The sequence below is a fragment of the Trachypithecus francoisi genome, unplaced genomic scaffold, assembly GCF_009764315.1.
Source record: "Trachypithecus francoisi isolate TF-2019V2 unplaced genomic scaffold, Tfra_2.0 Lachesis_group15, whole genome shotgun sequence".
Taxonomy (NCBI): Eukaryota; Metazoa; Chordata; class Mammalia; order Primates; family Cercopithecidae; genus Trachypithecus; species Trachypithecus francoisi.
In genome coordinates this window covers 87,420,558-87,438,915 of record NW_022681460.1, presented here as the reverse complement: position 1 = coordinate 87,438,915, position 18,358 = coordinate 87,420,558, and the positions used below count along the sequence as shown (strand labels likewise).

The 18,358-nt window shown below is 38.3% G+C and overlaps 1 protein-coding gene and 1 long non-coding RNA gene across 7 annotated transcripts in view; one reads left to right on the top strand and one right to left on the bottom strand.

The window, feature by feature from the left end:
- Positions 1 to 18,358, bottom strand: part of ARHGAP18 (Rho GTPase activating protein 18) — a 195,838-nt gene that overhangs the window by 18,705 nt on the left and 158,775 nt on the right. For 5 of the 6 annotated variants that reach the window (XM_033235509.1, XM_033235510.1, XM_033235512.1 and 2 more), the window contains exons 8-12: positions 17,663 to 17,740; positions 13,684 to 13,843; positions 11,670 to 11,752; positions 6,088 to 6,294; positions 4,678 to 4,818 (exon numbers count right to left, since the gene is read on the bottom strand). In XM_033235509.1, the coding sequence (XP_033091400.1) occupies positions 4,678 to 4,818; positions 6,088 to 6,294; positions 11,670 to 11,752; positions 13,684 to 13,843; positions 17,663 to 17,740 (669 nt within the window). Of the gene's footprint in view, positions 1 to 3,520; positions 3,944 to 4,677; positions 4,819 to 6,087; positions 6,295 to 11,669; positions 11,753 to 13,683; positions 13,844 to 17,662; positions 17,741 to 18,358 lie in introns of those variants that run through there. The other variant, XM_033235513.1, reaches the window with a different exon arrangement.
- Positions 1 to 18,358, top strand: part of LOC117097549 — a 52,216-nt gene that overhangs the window by 10,370 nt on the left and 23,488 nt on the right. The gene's annotated exons all lie outside the window — the stretch shown is intronic.

Sequence of the window (18,358 nt, the reverse complement as noted above, 5' to 3'; positions counted from 1 at the left end):
CACCCTTTACCAGCTCTTCTTGAATGGCTGATACTTCAATATTGGAATCCCTAGAGATCTCTCTTTGCCTCTTTATTTTCTTACTCCATATATCCACCTTGTATAATATGAATCACTCTATGGCTTCAACAACAATTTCTAGGCTCATCCCAAAGGTGTGCCTCCAATGCTGGACGCTCCTTGAAATTCAGGCCCCTGTAGCCAATTCTCACACAGGCACGTTAACCCAGAGTGTCAAAAACTTACTTTTACGTCTGTTTCCCTGTTGATTGATGCTAAAGTCACCCAAGGCAAAATTTGGCAAGTCTAGATTCCCTTCTTCTTCCATACCCTTCACATCCAATCAGTATCCACATCTTGCAGGGTTCCTATTGGCTCACATTCTAAAGTTTTTTCCATTCTCACCAGGGCCTTGGCTCTAGCCCAGGACCATTTTAAGAACTACATATGAAACATATTTTATAACAGCAGTGATCCATGTTCATTGTATTACCACCCATAAACCCAGAGTTTTGGTATATATCCTTCTTAGAGTCCTTCTGTGATCTATGGCGAAACAAAGGATAATGGTGAAGACTCCATGGATTTAAAGTCATATAGATTTGGTTTCAAATTCCAGCTCCACCAATTCCTATCTAGATAACCTTAGTAACTTTAAGATCGGTAATTCTCATTTTCCTCATCTGAAAAAACTTAGACAATAATACACTCCAGTTAGACTACCATAAATATTACATGAGACAATGTTTATAGAATGTTTAGCATCATGCCTGACCTATGCAAAACATTAAAATCATAGTTATTACACCCTAAAAATACAGCACTACACCACTCACTGATTCCTAACTTCTTTTTTCACATAGTAACAGATTACGAATCTCTTCAATGTCAAGATACACATTTGTACATTTTCATGGTATTTCACTGTATAGATATGCCATAACATATTTAACTAGCCACCTCTATTCTTTTGGATTATCTCTAATTTTGGTCAGTGTAAGAAAATGACAATGAACTTAACCACAAATATTTGCTTGCTCACGCTATTACTCTCTTTGGAGGAATCTCTGAGTCCAGTGAAGTGCATGGTTTTCAAGACTTTGCCACATGCCACTGTTCTCTGGAAGGACTCTACCAATTTATATACTCCCATCAACAAGGAAATTACCTACCATTTCCCACCTACCCTCCAGTCTTACACTCCCTCAATCTTTCCTTTGCCTTTCAGCAGTTCCCTGTCATGCACAGAGTAGAAACTTTGCTATCTCTCTTGAGGCTCACTCCTGCTTCCCCTCTCTGCCCCTGTCTCTCTATGCACCTAAGTGGCCAGTTAGTATGACCTGATTTTCTCTCCAAACATTTCAAATATCCCCACTTACATGTCTAATAGACATCATACTCAACAGGTCCTAAATTGAAATCATGAAATTGAAAGCAATACCATCTTTCCAATTTCTCAGGCCAAAAATCAGTCATTTTGGACCTCTTTTGTTCTCCTACATGATTTCCATCAGGAAATCTCAATGGCTCTAACTTCAAAACAAAACCCAGAATCCAACCATTTCTCTACTTTCCAATGCTGATACCCTGGTCTGAACCACCATTATCTCTCACCTGGATTACAAGAACCTCTCAAATGATCTCCCTACTTCTCTTTGCCCTCTTATAGTCTATTCTCAACACAACAGCCTAAGGAATCATTTTAAAACATCGTATAGATTTTCAAGCCTTTGTTTCAAACTCCCATTTCACTCAGAGTAAATCCAAATTTCTAAAGATGATCTGTCTACAAGGCCCTATGCAATCTTGTCCCCTTGCCCCCTGACCTCATTTCACACTACTGTTCCCTCTGCTGGCTTCACTCCAGCTACACTCCCTCCTTAAGGTAAGTTCCTGCCTTAAGGATTTTGCACAGACTATTGTTTCTGTCTGGACTGAGTTTCCTGAGATATACACACAGGTCAACTCCCTGCCCTTCTTCTTGTCTTTGCTTAAATGAATAATATCCAGACTATCTCAACTTAATAGTGCCAGGGGCTCTCCTTCCCAACTCCCCCTGTTCTGTTGTTTTTATTACTTTTGGAGGATAAACCACATACTAACACATCATATGAATTACTTCCTAGATTTACTTTTATTTTTAGAATTTAAGCTGTAGAAGAGCAGTGACCTTTATATGTTTCGTCCAATAATTTATATTTCAAGTACCCAATAATTCCTGGCACACAGTAGGCACATATCAAGTAACTGTTTAACAAATGAAAAAAATTACCCCCAGGCAATTTCATGCCCTATAGTTTCATATTACATATTTGAATGATTTGGAGGAGAGTCAAGAAAGTACAGCAACCAGACAGAATGAAGGAGGGGGCGTGGCTTACAGCAAAGTAGATGGTCTATGTTCCATCCAAAGGGAACAGCTTCTACTCAATTCCAGGCAATTGCTACCCTGCTCAAAAGCAGGCCCCTTACCGCCAGAAGATGAGGGATGTCCCAACATCCATTTGTTATCCGGATGGTGGTTCAAACTTCCACATTAAATCTTTTAGTTTTAGAATTCTGGCAGTTGCCAGTTGGAAGCAACATGCAAAAAACTCTTGTTACTTAGTGACTTACCACATATCCACAGTATTTGAACTTAGCTTGCACCTCTACTTGTTCTGTAATTGCTTTCTGTGTCTATTTACTCTCCCTAATAAAATGACATAATTTTTTAAAAAAACCTTTGGATATTGATTAGAATTTTTTTTTTTTGAGATGAAGTCTCACTCTGTCACTCAAACTGGAGTGCAGTGGCACAGTCTCGGCTCACTGCCTCCTGGGATCAAGCGATTCTCCTGCCTTAGCATCCCAAGTAGATGAACTACAGGTGTGTGCCACCACGTCCAGCTAATTTTTATATTTTTAGCAGAGACGAGGTTCCACTGTCTTGGCCAGGCTGGAGATTAGAATTTTTCTACCAAAATGACAGGCCAAATGGACCTCCACCATGGGCTGTGATGTCAGAAGGCTTCCTCTGCGGGTTAGATGGCTCCTCTCTAGTGACACCTGAACAACACTGATTTATTTTTCACATCTCAGCTTGTCTCCCCAGTGAAGTCTCTCTCGTGCATACTTCCTGTTTTGTAGATGACAGTGCCCTGGTCAGGCTTCAATCACATACCTCTGAGCTACATCCCTTCTCTATCCCTTCTCCTGGCTCCTCGAGGTGAGCACCCAGCTCCCCGACTCCCCGGGAACACCTAACATAAAGTGGGGGGCTAGCACCAAGGTGGCAGTAGCATTTTGTTAGATGAGTAACTGAATTTCACATAAGGGAAAAACAAAACAAAACTCAAATGCTTTTTTTCCATAAATGACAAAATTACTAAAATATTCCATCTCCAAAAAGTAAACATTTCATTTTTTCTAAATATTATTAAAAAGGTACATCCCAAATGTTTCCTTAAGTAGATCCTGAGCTTCAGAGTATCACGGCTAAATGCCCTATAAAAAGACAAGGCTATAAAGTCACTTAATATGAATGAGAAGGGCTGCAAAACAGATTTTATTCACATATTTACAATGGTCTTAGAGGTAACAGAACATTCTAAATTTAACCAAAAGCCAAACAAAAATGCTTTCTAAAAGCCTTTAGGATAATATCAAGGCCTTTCTAAAAAAAAAATAAGCATTATTTGCAACTTCTCTTTATGTTTTTAAAGATACTTAAAACTTGATTTAAAATGTTTTACAATGCCAAGAAAGTATTATTTTTTAAGAGTGAGAGATACAAATAAATCTAAGAGAAAAACTTTGTTTTTATGGTTACTGGATCCATAAGCAGGTCAAAACCAAAAATTCAGACAAAGGCTGATAATTGCATTTTCACATTATTCCACAAGATGTCAGCATGTAACTAAACAACTTCAATGGTGGTGGTAGAGGGAGGAGGTGGATTCACCTAAATAGAACAATAGAAACCCGTTCATTTCATGATCTTACGCTACAGCTTTGGTAACTCACTTCATAAACGCATATCCATGTATATTTCATTATTGTAAACCCAGTTCTTAATATATCCTTACAGTACTTTATAAATACAGCTATTTAGATTTTTTTTTTGAAACACCTTGATTTTTTTCTTTCCAATTTAGCTCTCAAAATTCTTCTGATCAAATTAAGAACCTTCAAATATACTTATTAAGGTCTAGGAATAATCCTCGGCACAACACAAACATTAACCTATTTGTCTCTCTGGATTAGCTATTTTCCCCCATTCTACAGATGAGAAAAATTTAGAAAAAAATGTCAGTGGTTCACATGGGGTTACTTACTCACTCTAGATTATATATTCAGTAGGCGACTAGAGTCTCTGCAGGAGAGGTAGGGGTAGGGGTAGGGGTGTGTGTGTGTGTGTTGTGTGTGTGTGTGTGTGTGTGTGTTCAGTCTTGTCTTGGTATCTTCCTTTGTTCCCCATTAACAGCTCACATGCTGAGTCACCAACACCTGACCAACTATCAATCCTGATCATTAGCAGCAGTAGTAGGACGATAGTTACTGATGTCTTTCACTTACAAGTAGTACCAAAGCCTAGTAAGTGGCAGAAAGTCATACTACGACGACATTAAATAAAAATTTTGGTATTAAAAAATAACTTAAAATCTGAATAGATACACATCTCCACTATTTCCTTACATCATTTGTACTCTTATCTTGCTTTTCATATTTTTCTCGGTCATAAGCCATTTTCTTCAGCAGTTTCTTCATGGCTCTTTTATCCTTTTTATGATTTTCCGTGTTTTGCTTCCTCACTTGGTTTACAATAAACTTGGGAATCTACAGAGAAAAGGAATTAATCTTAGAGAGGAAAAAGAAATGCCAGCATTTTAAACTACAGAAAAAAACTGTGTTTTTTAAATTTCAAAAGGAGTCAAGAGTTTCTCTTTTTGATAAGACTGCCATTTTCCATGCACTATTCATTAAATCTGTGAAAAGAAAGTGCTTCATACTACTCACTTACCAGGTGTGCAGGGCATCCACGTGGTGTAATTCACCACCCACTGTGGAAGGTTCCAAAAGAGGCTTTGTGAAGTTCAAGGACACAGTGGCCTTCTTCCATGCCAGACTGGAGACCCCCTGAGGTGACGAGCAGTAGAAGCCACCACCTCCATAGGTCTTTCCTTTTGCAGCCTCCTACCTACAGCCCTGCTAGCTAACCTAAAGTCCCCTTCTAATAACCAGCTAGCCTCTGCTGTCATGAGAGAAAGAACAACTCCCCAAGAAACAAGAGCTGATACGCAGCTAGCAAAAATCCAGGACAAATTTCTCCTAAGAAATCACATTAGCAAAACCCAAATATTTTAAGGTATCAAAATGTAACCATGAAATAATGTTGACAAACATTGAGATTTAATAAATGGATATTGATTTTTTATTAAAAAACACATTTGAAATCATCTACATCAGTTGTCTTTTTATAGATTAGAAAGACTTCAGGATCTAAATATCATCACTCTTTTTAACAAATTAATGTTTGGAAGTTCCTCAAATAAGAGATTGAAATATTCAATATTGTAATTTTGCTTGGAATTCCTTTAGGTCATTTTTTTCTAAATGCTTATAAGATGCCTCACTGAAACATTATAAATTTCACTGGAAAATGAACACCTCATCAACGAAGGCTCTCAGCCACTACCATCCACTGATAGGCTGTCAAAATAAGCTCAAAATAAGTGTAAAACAGAGGAAACCATTTTTAAAGATGTTCTCAGCAATAAGGGTACAAAATGCATGCACCCCTTTCAATAAAGGGTCTATGAATAAAAACTGAATAATCTGAAACGACGATAGCATGGGCTTTTAAAAATAGAGCAGGACTTTAAAACACTGAGAAATGGGAAAATAGGCAGAAGTAAATAAAAAGTACTTCTTACAAGGCATGTTTTGACATAATTTTAAAGCAGAAATTTACAGGGCCCTCCTTACCTATATGAATGTCTTTAATATTTTCTGTACTCACAAATTTTAAACTTAATTTAATACAGCTAATAACAAACATGTAATGTTTTTAAACTACTAAGAACAAAGCATATGATATATACTTACTGTCCACAGAAGTTTTTGATACTTAATCAATAAGTGCATGGTATTTGCTGTCCCAGCTGCCATTACAAATTCTCGCTGTTCACTGGACTTCAATCCCAGCGCATGACACATAAAGAGATTTGGGGCCATGACCATTGCTACATTCATGACTGTCATTTTATTTTTTTCTTTATTATCTATTACTCTTTGGAGAAATTCAAGAAGGGCCTGAAACAGAAATGACTATTTTGAGATTGGTGTCATATATGAAGATAAAAGATTAAAGCACTGTTGCATATGCAATTTTTATTTCATTAAAAAAAACAAGTTGTGTATAAACACAGTCAACTAATCACATCCAACAGGCCCTGTTACCAAAACTTCTCCATTTGGTTGACGCTCCCTGAGATGGAAATTTGCTTCTACTAAGGACCATGGTGCTGGAGAATGAAGCAGGGATGGCACATAGCTGAACTAGGGAGCAGAGAGAGGAGAGGGGAAGTGTCAGACCTCTGGCCTATGGGAGTCATGGAGAGCTGAAAAGTAATTTAAAACATCATACAAACATTTGCCTATTTCAGGAAGTGCTGCACTTTCCTATGTAGAGACTTTTAAAAATTACCTCAAAAAGGGTCATTCGACTCCAGTTTCATTTGCTTTAAGGCAATCAATATCTGGCTGATATGGAACTTATAAAGAATGAACCAGGCCCTGGGCATGATGGTGTACACCTGTAGTCCCAGGCCCTGGGCATGATGGTGCACACCTGTAGTCCCAGGCACTGGGCATGGTGGTGCAAACCTGTACTCCCAGGCACTAGGCATGGTGGTGCACATCTGTAGTTCCAGATCGGTGGGAGGATCATCTGAGCTTAGGAGTTCGAGTCCAGCCTAGGCAACAGAGAGAAAACCTATCTCGGAAACAGAGAAGAGAAGAGAAGACAAGAGGAGAGGGGAGGGAATATTGTGATAGAAAAAGCGGAGAAATGAGGAAAGACCAAAGAGAATTTTTTTTTTTTTTTTTTTTTGAGACCAGGTCTTGCTCTGTTGCCCAGGCTGGTGTGCAGTGAGAGATCATAGCTCACTACAGCCTCAAACTCCTGGGCTCAAGGGATCCTCCTGCCTCAGTCTCCAGAGTAGCTGGGACCACAGGTGCATGCAACCATGCCTGGCTAATTTTTTTTATTTTTCATAGAGGCGAAGTCTTGCTATGTTGCCCAGGCTGGTCTTGAACTTTTGAGTTCAAGAAATATTTCCACCTCATCCTCCCAAACTGCTAGGATTATAGGCATAAGCCACCATACTCAGCTGAGAATGTTTTTTTTAAATGAATGAAAAAAAGGAACTTTTCATAAGAACAGGTTAGGTTATGCTCAGCTTGATGCCACATATGTCCACCCCTATTGCAGACACTCACTGTCCTCTGAAACTACCTTCTCCAAAAGACAAAGGCAGCTGAGGTCGCCCTACTCTAACAGGGGTTAAGGCTTCAGATTTTTCTTTTGCCTTCTTCATTTGTTCTAGAACAACAGCAACTAATAACTGCACAGGTATTCAATGTTCTCTATGAATGAGGCAGTTTATGAAGCACATTATAGAGATTACTTAATCCTAACTTGGAGACAGATGCTATAATTACCTCCATTTTACAGATGAGAAAACAATGTTTGGAGAAGGTAAGTAACTTCCTGGTGGTCATACAGCTAGCAGACCCTGAGAAAGAATTTAATTACATGTCTATCTGGCTTTTGTTTCTAAATTCTTAACTACCAAAAGAATCAGTTTTTCATAGTCAGCCTAAAATCCCTACCCTAAAAAAGCCGAATATACTATACTAAAATGGAAAAAGGAAAAAAAGTGTCTATCTTTCAAAGAATTTCAGGAAAAAAAATTACTGTAAGTTCTAACAGGTTGCTCTTGAATCAAGTTTAGCTGCTATATAGACCTTGAAAATTTAAAACACATTAAGGACAGAGCTTTAATATCTAACAATGAGATTTACGTATCTAATTTCCAGTACAGTGCTCAGGAAGTTAAATTGTAATCCAAGCATAACGTTATATAAAACAACATGTTCTCAAATGAGGACAAAAGATTAATTGAAGTTTAGAAAAAATATTTAATTTTGTTCCACGGAGACCAGAATAATTGTTCAGGGACCAGTGTATCTCTTTCTTTATGAGCATAAATTACAGAGATTAGGTAATAAACCATTTTAATTGTGGTGTGCATATGTAATAATGTTACTCAAAATATTACTATCAGAATACTAGAGAATAAGAGAGTTGATATAAAGTTAACAAAATGTTAGCCCAGCCCTTGCTGAAGGAACTGCAGAATTTTCTATCTGAACCTTAAGAATTTCCCCTTTTTATATATATATTTTTTATTTCAATAGTTTTTGGGATATAGGTGGTTTCTGCTTACATGGGTAAGTTCTTTTGTGGTGATTTCTAAGATTTTGGTGCGCCTGTCACCTGAGCACTGTACAAGGTACCCAATATGCAGTCTTTTATCTCTCACCCTTCTCCTATGCTTTCCCCAAGTTCCCAAAGTCCAGTGTATCACTCTTATGCCTTTGCATCCTCATAGCTTAGCTCCTACTTATAAGTGAGAACATGCAATATTTGGTTTCTCATTCCTGTGTTACTTCACTTAGAATAATGGCTTCTGGTTCCATCCAAGTTGTTGCAAAGGCCGTTATTCCATTCTGTCTTATGGCTGAGTAGTATTGCATGGCATGTGTGTGTATGTATGTGTGTATCTATCACATTTTCTTTATACACTCATGAGAACTTCTCCTGTTTCAAAAAGTATTTACTTTATCACCACCCTGGTGGTATCAATCTATCACTGGACTCACTCTCTGAAAAGCCAGGTTTGAGTCCCAGCACATTTACTTATTAGCTGAGTATGATGTTAAATCTTTATATACCTCTGCTCTTTAAAGCTTTCTTATTTGTAAAATGGGAATATTTATCTCTCAGCCTGGAAGGATTGAGACAATGTATATAATGAGCTTCTTAAAACTACAAGAAAGATAAATGTCAAGAATTATATTAACATGGATCCCCTCTTGCTATCTTAAAATCAGTCTTCAATATGGTTCCAAGTCAAAGGTAGGTGTGATTATTTGTCCAAATGCATCATAATTCAAAGTAAAAAGGAACTGTGGGCTGGGAGCAGTGGCTCACGCCTGTAATCCCAGCACTCTGGGAGGCCAAGGTGGGCGGATCACCTGAGGTTGGGAGTTCGAGACCAGCCTGACCAACATGGAGAAACCCCGTCTCTACTAAAAATACAAAATTAGCTGGGTGTGGTGGCATGTGCCTGAAGTCCCAGCTACTCGGGAGGCTGAGGCAGGAGAATCACTTGAACCCGAGAGGCAGAGGTTGCGGTGAGCCAAGATCACGCCACTGCACTCTATGCATTCTAGCTTGGGCAACAGGAGTGAAACTCTGTCTCAAAAAAAAAAAAAAAGAAAAAAAGTAACTGTGGTTAAGTAGCTTGCCCAAACACACCTGTCACCTTCACTATCACGCCAAGATGTGGTATTTAACATGGTGCCTCCTAAGTTACTTAGACTTGCTGTAGCAATATTCCAAACAAGTCGTGCACGTGATTCTGTCCTTCAGATGACAACTGAAGGCGTGTTGCTAGCAGTGAATAAGTCAGGGAATTTTGCGTTAGGCTTCCTGAAATTATATTGCATTGGAGTTTCCCTTCCCTTTTACAGAACTAAATTTATGGCTTATTCTTTGCACATATGGCATTCTTGCTAAAATGTTCTATTATTAAAGTTCTGGTTTGAAACCTTCAGTAGAGCTGGCTAATTAAGTCACTAAAGCTTAAGTAAACGTGTAAAATTACTTATTTGCATCTTCCAGTTTTTTACCAAAAATAGTACTTCCCCCCCTTAATTAAAAAATTGTGTTTCCAATTGCCTCATACACAAAATGTAAGAACTATCCTATAATTTAAAAAAATTTTTTAATAGAATTTTTAAAAGAATATGCCTGGGACTTTGAGGGCAAAGTCCAAAGAAGAGTTCCAGATCAGCCACACCCAAAGCAGCTATATTGAACTGAGTGCTTCCTCCCACAACGACTTGAACTCATTTGAATGTAGGGGTATCTTAAGTAAATCATAAGTCTTGCAATACCCACCGCACCCTGGTCATTGATAGGGCGGTCACCCAAAGATGTGCCAAGAAAAAGTCAATGAGTAAGAAAAAGATGTTCCTCTCTATTTCTGAGTAGTTGAAGCCCTGTGTTGGGAGCACTGCTGACAAGCAGGGGACATGTTGGATCATCAGCCCTACTTTGTCCTGGGCCATATGCCCCTGTCTCAGCCACAATCTACACACACTTACACAGCAGCCCTGGGCACATACTCTTCGAATATAACCCTTTCTGAATTGACCTCTGTCTCAAAAGCAAATTGAAACAAAACCTAATGCTGCCCCTTCTGGGTTATTCATTTGACAACCAGTGAAGCAAAAGGGTTTTTTTCTGACTTAGGAAAGGGAATAGCCCTTTGGAAGTTCTCCTGTAGCAGACATAGCGTTTTTACCTCCAGTAATCCCCATAAGCTGCTTCATCAAGAAAAGTTGAATATTAATATTCATTCCATGGCATTAAAGAACTATCAGTCATGCAATTACAATTCAAGGAGTTTTAATGAATTAAGAGAAAAAAATTCCAAGATGTACCAAGTAGTAAATGTTTTTTCTTAACTTGAGAGTTCTTTTCATGAGGAGATTTCATTTTAAATAGAAAAAAATGAAGAGGCTAAAGAAGCCCTCTACCCATATAAAAAATATTTTTACGGCAAGGGCAAAACTTAAGATAATACTTTTACTAAGTTAATTTTTTTTCTTTTTCTAAGAGTTTATAATTAAACCTTTTACAACTACACTGTAAACTGTGTTGTTAAGGAAAATAAATCAGTGTGGCACAATCCCTGATTATAAGAGCTTCTGAAAACACTTACAATAGATGGTATTAAGTCATATAAACATTAGACCAAATCACTTCAAAATGATGCTCTAAATCAGAAACTCAGGATAAACCCTTAGAGAAATAACTAGAATTGTTTGAGTTGGTCTATATTTTGGCTAACAAATGTATCAAATCACCATTAAGACTTACTTCAAAATCTACCATTTCTAACTACAAGATGTAATATCTTTAGGTAGTAGTGGGTTATATTTGATGAGCCTTAGAATCTTTGTTTTAAACATTTATATTTTACCTTACTGCTAACTGCTTATTAAATACAATTTGATAAACGCAAAAAAAAAAAAAAAAAGGAGAAAAACACTAAAAACCACCCATGTTTCCATTAACCAATGAACCTCAATCATCTGGTTTGGAAGAATATATGTTATAGTGAAAATTTTAAAAAAAACTTAAAAATATTAGTAACATAACCTCATAAATAAAGAGTTAAAGACTTTCACCCTCTGTCCTTAAAAGTAGGCTTTTTTCTTTTTAGACTTTAACGACCATGTCCAAGATACACATCTTATTGCTTTGCAACAAATAGTGAAAAATTACTGTGCTTAGTTCTAAGGGATATTTAATGTAAATTAACCAAGCTGACCTTCAGTGTGTCCCTGTTTGCATCAGGTAGGAGGATGACAAGAAGGTTCAAAGCCTGTAGCTGCTGCTTCTTGGTTGGAAGATCTGCAGAAAAATTAAATAAATCTGAACTCTTTCCTTTAGTGAACATTTTCCTTTACTTTCTTTTTTCATGTTTTAAGGAAAAAGTTATTTGGCATAAACATGACTGTAAAACCTAAGACGCAACGACTGAGCAGCAAGCCTTGTTGAGAGTGTGTTTGTGGGAGATGAGCAGAAGCAGCTGCTGTTAGGAGCTTCCTCTCTCTCAGAATGCTCACTTCCAACTGTGATCATATGACGCGCGGCCTTATGTTTGCAGACACACAACAGTGCTTTGGAAATAATTTTAACTTCTGCATGATAATTATTCCCCAATGAAAAGACACAGAGGATTGGACCTTCCATGATATGGTATCAGGGTGCGTCTGCAACAGTGAAGTTTGTTTCTTTTAATGGCGAGTGAACAAGTGCATGGTAAGAGTCCATTAATTCCAACAGGAACATGTAAAATACGGCCTGGAACATGATAGGTGCTTATAAATGCCTGTGGAATAAATTAGAAAACCAAGCAGCAATTCAACCGTCTAAGAGGTGCATTATTATCATTGATGCTATCATTTTCAGCAGCCCTTCCCCTATTTAAGTAATACTCATGGATGTTTAGAGTCATTCCAGCATTTCTTTTCAGCAATAAATTTGGTCCTCAAATCCATATCCAGGAAATGTATGCAACGTAGCACAATTTAAACATTAAAAAGTATTTCCAGCAGAAGGTAATTTATTCTGTTTAAAGAAGAAACATGTTAAGAAATAAATACTTTAAACAAGATGATTTCAGTTTCATCTCTCCTAGAAATTCTGAAGAAATGTCATGATACGAGATGACTCATGAAACCATCTCAATATTGTATGTGTTAAGAATAGCCTGGCAGTTCTGGTTGAAACTGTAGCTCACTGCAATTTTTTTTTTTTTTTTTTTTTTTTCTGAGTTGGAGTCTCACTCTGTCTCCCAGACTGGAGTGCAATGGTGCAATTTCGGTTCACTGCAACCTCAACCTCTCGGGTTCGAGCGATTCTCTGCCTCAGGGAAGCAGGGATCACAGGTGCAAACCACTACGCCTGGCTAATTTTTGTATTTTTAGTAGAGACGGGATTTCACCATGTTGGCCAGGTTGGTCTCAAACTCCTGACCTCAAGTGATCTGCCCGCCTCAGCCTCCCAAAGTGCTGGGAGCTCACCATAATTATTAATAGTGCCCTTCTTTCATTCTTATAAGTGTCCCTGCTTAAAAGATAAAGGTACAGTTACTTGAAGGCAGTGATCGCATTTTTACTTTTCTTCATGGCCTCTAGGTGTAAAATGCATAATTAGGTCAATAGATAAACCTTGTAAGATGGGGGTTCACTGGAAAAAGAATCGAGAACTATTAGAGACACTAATGTGTAACTTGCCCAAGATGACAAAACGGCAGTACATAAGCAGCAGCTTGTGACCTTCCACCAATGAGGCAGCAGAATGCTTTGCTCCACATTTCTGCATGACAACGTCAGAATTTAATTTTTCAAGAAATGCTCACAGACCCTACCGCTTCTCCTTGTGCTTTTATAATAACCGTTCATCCACAACTTCTCCAGTAAGAGTTGTTTTTTAACACTTGGCAAGAAAATTGTATCAGAGATCTGACATGACTCATTCTATTACAAGAGAAACGTGAAGTTTCCAGGTTTTAACACTGAAATATATTGTATTGCTTAAATGTCATGCAATTAATCTGTACCCAAAGAGAATATTCTGTTATCTGTTTACTCAGAAATGCATATTTATAAGAAAAACGGAAAACAATGCATGGCAGCTGAGCACCCACTGACATCAGTTGAGTCAATATGTCCACCCAAATACGTCTGGTTACGTTCTTTGTGATGCCAAATGTCATTAAAACAATTAACATAGATGGCACCAGCAGAAGGACTGCTTCAAAGAGGGAGAGCACTTACTCTGGACAGCCTGAAAGGCTTTGAGATACTCCACACTGAGCAATGGCTGAGGCAACTCCCGAATGAAGAGCTTCAGGAGGCTGGCAGCATCATGCTGTTTGACACTTTCCCAATTAAAAGTCCCTTCATAAAACTTTGCTTCTAGTTCTTGGCAAAGATTCTGATAGGCACAGGAAAAAAAAAAAAAAAAAAAAAAAAGCAGCAGCTATAAGTGCATTTTTTTCTTGCAGAGAGTATGATACATTTTCACTTTCAAGAGATTCTGCTCTTTAGACAAGACAAAGCAAACTACCAAAAGTCAGTATTTCTTTTACTCAGAAAAAAACTACTCCTCTCCTCTAATCCAAATGTACTTTACCAATAAAAAACTGTACCTAAGGCCAAAAAACATTTTAATATTTATACTTTTTCCTGGACATTCCACAAACTGTAAATAATAAAGTTTTAATTAAGAGATTTGGTTAAAATAATTGTTCCATTTTGGGGCTTCATCTACATATTATAAATCTTCATTAAATTAAGAAAAAAATCATTAAAAAAGAAGTACGTTTTAAATTATTTAGAAGTATATTACATAACAAAATACATATTCAAGCTCTGGGCCTAAAACAGAAGGCTACCTCTGATTAGTCACCTATGGGAAATGGAAAACCCAATTTTAAAGCAAACGAGGCATGAAAATACATCAGTATATCTTTTTTTTTTTTTTTTTGAGACAGAGTCTCGCTCTGTTGCCCAGGCTGGAGTGCAGTGGCCGGATCTCAGCTCACTACAAGCTCCGCCTCCCGGGTCTACGCTGTTCTCCTGCCTCAGCCTCCCGAGTAGCTGGGATTACAGGCGCCCGCCACCTCGCCCAGCTAGTTTTTTTTTTTTTTTTTTTTTTTGTATTTTTTAGTAGAGACAGGGTTTCACTGCGTTAGCCAGGATGATCTCGATCTCCTGACCCCGTGATCCGCCCATCTCGGCCTCCCAAAGTGCTGGGATTACAGGCTTGAGCCACCGTGCCCGGCCCAGTATACCTGTCTTTAATGCACAGCCATCCTGCTGCCAGCTGTGGAAAACAATCTGAGTCCATGCAGAATTAGAAATATCTAGTTCACTTATCTCAGAACTCTACAATATTTGTCAGGCAAATTATTACTAATAAATCAATTGCGTTCCGTAATTACTATTTTTTGTATACTTCTTTACTATACATAAATCCTACCATGTTAAAAACCATCACAAGTTTCTGTCACTTTCCTCTATTACATGAAACCATTCTCCCAAAGGATGTTTTCTGTTTTCTTGTAAGGCAAATTACCACATTTTCTCTTCCTAACACAACAACCATTCTCTACCCTCAAATATTTTTGTAATTGATGAAATAGGTGAAGGGGAGTGGGCAAAGACAGAAAAAGAAATAGGGAGGAGGGAAGGGGGAGGGAGGAAAGGATGGAGAAAAGGAGGGGAAAAAAAGAGGAGGGAGGGACAAAAAGAGGAGGGAGGAAAAGATAGAAAAAGGGAGTGGGAGATAGGGAGGGAAGGAAGAGGAGAGAGAGGAGGGATGAAGGGAAAGAATGAGGGAGGAAAGGACAACAGAGGAAGATCCAGAGAAGAGAGGCAAAAAGAATGGAGGGAGAGGGAGAGAGAATAGTACAGAGAAGTTTGGTGGGGCCAGGGAGAAAAGAGACAACCAAAATTTTTGCATATTATCTTTTAAATTATTTATAATGGACCAGCTGCTGCATAATTTGGCATATGACAACAGGCTGGGTTGAAGAGTTGAGCCAGCTGAATCCACTTAATTGGCCTTCTTAGAAATTATACTTAGTTAAACTTGTCCTTCTGCCAGACTTCTCATTGCAAAGTAAAATCTGCATTATATTCACTATTCCGTACTAAGTAAATGTATTTTTGCCTCCTGTGAGCTGGCCATCGCAGTCTGCTAGTGAGGGCCTGAGTGCTTTCAACGGTGAATTGAGGACTATCTTGCTAATATGGGTAATATGAGGTTATATTTGTTACCTGTTTCTGAGGAACTATATCTCTGTTAGTGAATGTACTTACTAGAACATGTCTCAGAACCACACAATGTCCATGACTGACTAGTGGCAAACGTGCCATAGGTGTTATATGAAGTGAGACAATGACAAACTATGAAACTTACAAATACGTCTAAATATTTGGGGGACGTCTAAATATCAGACGCCAAACCCAGGCGACACAAGTGGAAGCTTATGATCCGAATATAGCAGGCTACTCAAATCCTATTAAAATAAGATCACTACGCAGTAAGAGCCAAGGAGGTCGAAACTGGTGTCCTAAATCAAGGCAACTTATCAAAACAAGCAGGTGATGCAAACTGTGAAATGTATAAAGAGTAATTCCAATCCTGGCCACACCACAGCCCATTAGAAGCAGGCCAGGACAGTGTGCACTCTCCAAGAAACACTTAGTCCTGATCCAGTTCTAAAGATTTCATAAAGAATGTTATGAAAGTGAAGAGAGAATATCTCTCTTCTCTCCTATTTTCTCTTGGATTTTCAAATTCAGGAAGACAATGCACTGGATGTGGGCAGTGGTTACTTGTGCTATCTCAGTGCAGAGGTAAAGGTGAATTGAAGATAGAGTAAAACTGAATAGTTAATGGCTGCTTTCCAGATACAGCTACAATTCCAAGTATGAGTCCCCTTGACATTTAAATCCCCTGAGGGGATATGTAGTATGCATCCCCTGTAGGGTAATTCCATCTTTATCATGCATTCTTTGGAAGCTTCATCCCCCAGAGCAAAAAGTGAGGCACAAAGATGACAGCAGGAGGATACATGGTACCCCAGAACAGTAGGAAAGAAATGTCATCCAGAGAGAAGAAAAGGCAAGAGAGAAGAAAAGGCAAGGGAGAAGGGAGGGCTCAAATTGGGAACTCTGGAAATTATTCTTTCACCAGCCAGACTCAGGCTACCCTGGATGCAGCAAGACAGGGGACTGTGTGAATTACGAAGGTGGTTGAGAGTGTCTCGTCTGACCGGCTCACTAAGACTAATTATGCATAGGATGCCAAGGCCCTCCATCTGCTGGAGTCTATGATTCTGGCTTTTTTTTTTTTTTCATCTTTTGAGACAATGTCACGTACTGTTGCCCAGGCTGGAGTGCAGTGGCACGATCTTGGCTCACTGCAACCTCTGCCTCCCAGGTTCAAGTGATTCTCCTGCCTCAGCCTCCTGAGTAGCTGGGAATACAGGTGCCCAACACCATGCCCAGCTAATTTTTTGTATTTTTAGTAGAGACAGTGTTTCACTATGTTGACCAGGCTGGTCTCAAACTCCTGACCTCATGATCCACCCACCTTGGCCTCCCAAAGTGTTTTTTATTTTTAAGAAACAGGGTCTTATTGCTCTGTCACCTCAGCTGGAGTACAGTGGGCCAATGAGAGCTCAATGCCACATGGAACTCCTGGGTTCAGGCAATCCTCTCTGCTCAGCTTCCTGAGTAGCTGGAACTCCAGGTGAGCACCACAGTGCCTGGCAAATTTTTTAAAATTATTTTTTGTAGAGACAGGCTCTCACTTTGTTGCCCAGGTGGTCTTGAATTCCTAACCTCAAGCAATCCTCCCGCTTTGGCCTCCCAAAGTGCTGGGATTACAGGTGTGAACCACCGCGCCCAGCCTTGACTTTTGTAAACTCAATTGCTACTACTCATCCTGGCCAAATCTATCACAACTATCCCCACGCCATTAATATTTTAACTCATCACATTCTCTTGTCATAGTATTATTATAGGTAATATGGTGATTTTGAAAAAAAAAAAAACACGAAAAACAAAAACCAGACGGGACTGTAAAAAAACTAAACTGAATGATAAAAGGTTTTATTGTTTTATTTTATCTACTTTACTAACAATGGAAAACAGGGGTGGAGAGGACAAGCTTTTTTAGCTTTTAAAATGCATAAATGTAAATAAACAATAAAATGTTTACAATTAGTAGAACTCAGATTACCTTGATTCTAATGGCAGCTCCAGGGATTCGTAAGAGGCCTTCGGTTTCCAAACCTCCCTCTTCAATTCGAGAAATTAGCTGTGCATAAACAGAGAAACATTCTAGTTTCGAAATTTGTAACAGGTACAATTCCAAATTTAACATCTGTTTCACATGTAAATAAAACTGATTACAATGACATGTAAACTGGATTTTATGAGATTTTGAATGCTATTGCACTACCACTGTCCTTCAAAACAATAAGTCCAGAAACTTTTGTTGTAATTTAGAAAAAGTTGGGCCTTATGCTACTTTATAACAGAAGTGTGTAATTTCACACAACAGCTGTGGTACTCCAAACAAACAGAATAAAGATGCTCATTGTTTAAAAGCAACTAAGAACATCTATTTATTCTGCTTTTCCAGAAACCTACATTCTGCAATCAAATAAATCTTATGAAAATCTAACATTTGCATATTTACATCTCATTTTTAGCTTGTTCCAAGAAAGAATTATTTATGACATGCAGGAAAAAAAAAACTGTTTGCAAATATTCATTTTTAAGCCTTTGGTGTTAAACAGAGAAAAATGTCCTTGTATATGGCCTCTAAGTCATACCTGATGCCCAATGAATACACTGATCTAACTCCAGATTCCCACAAAAAGCATTTTTGTTTTTGTTTTTTAAAAGAGCAGAAACCCGCAAAAATAAGGCA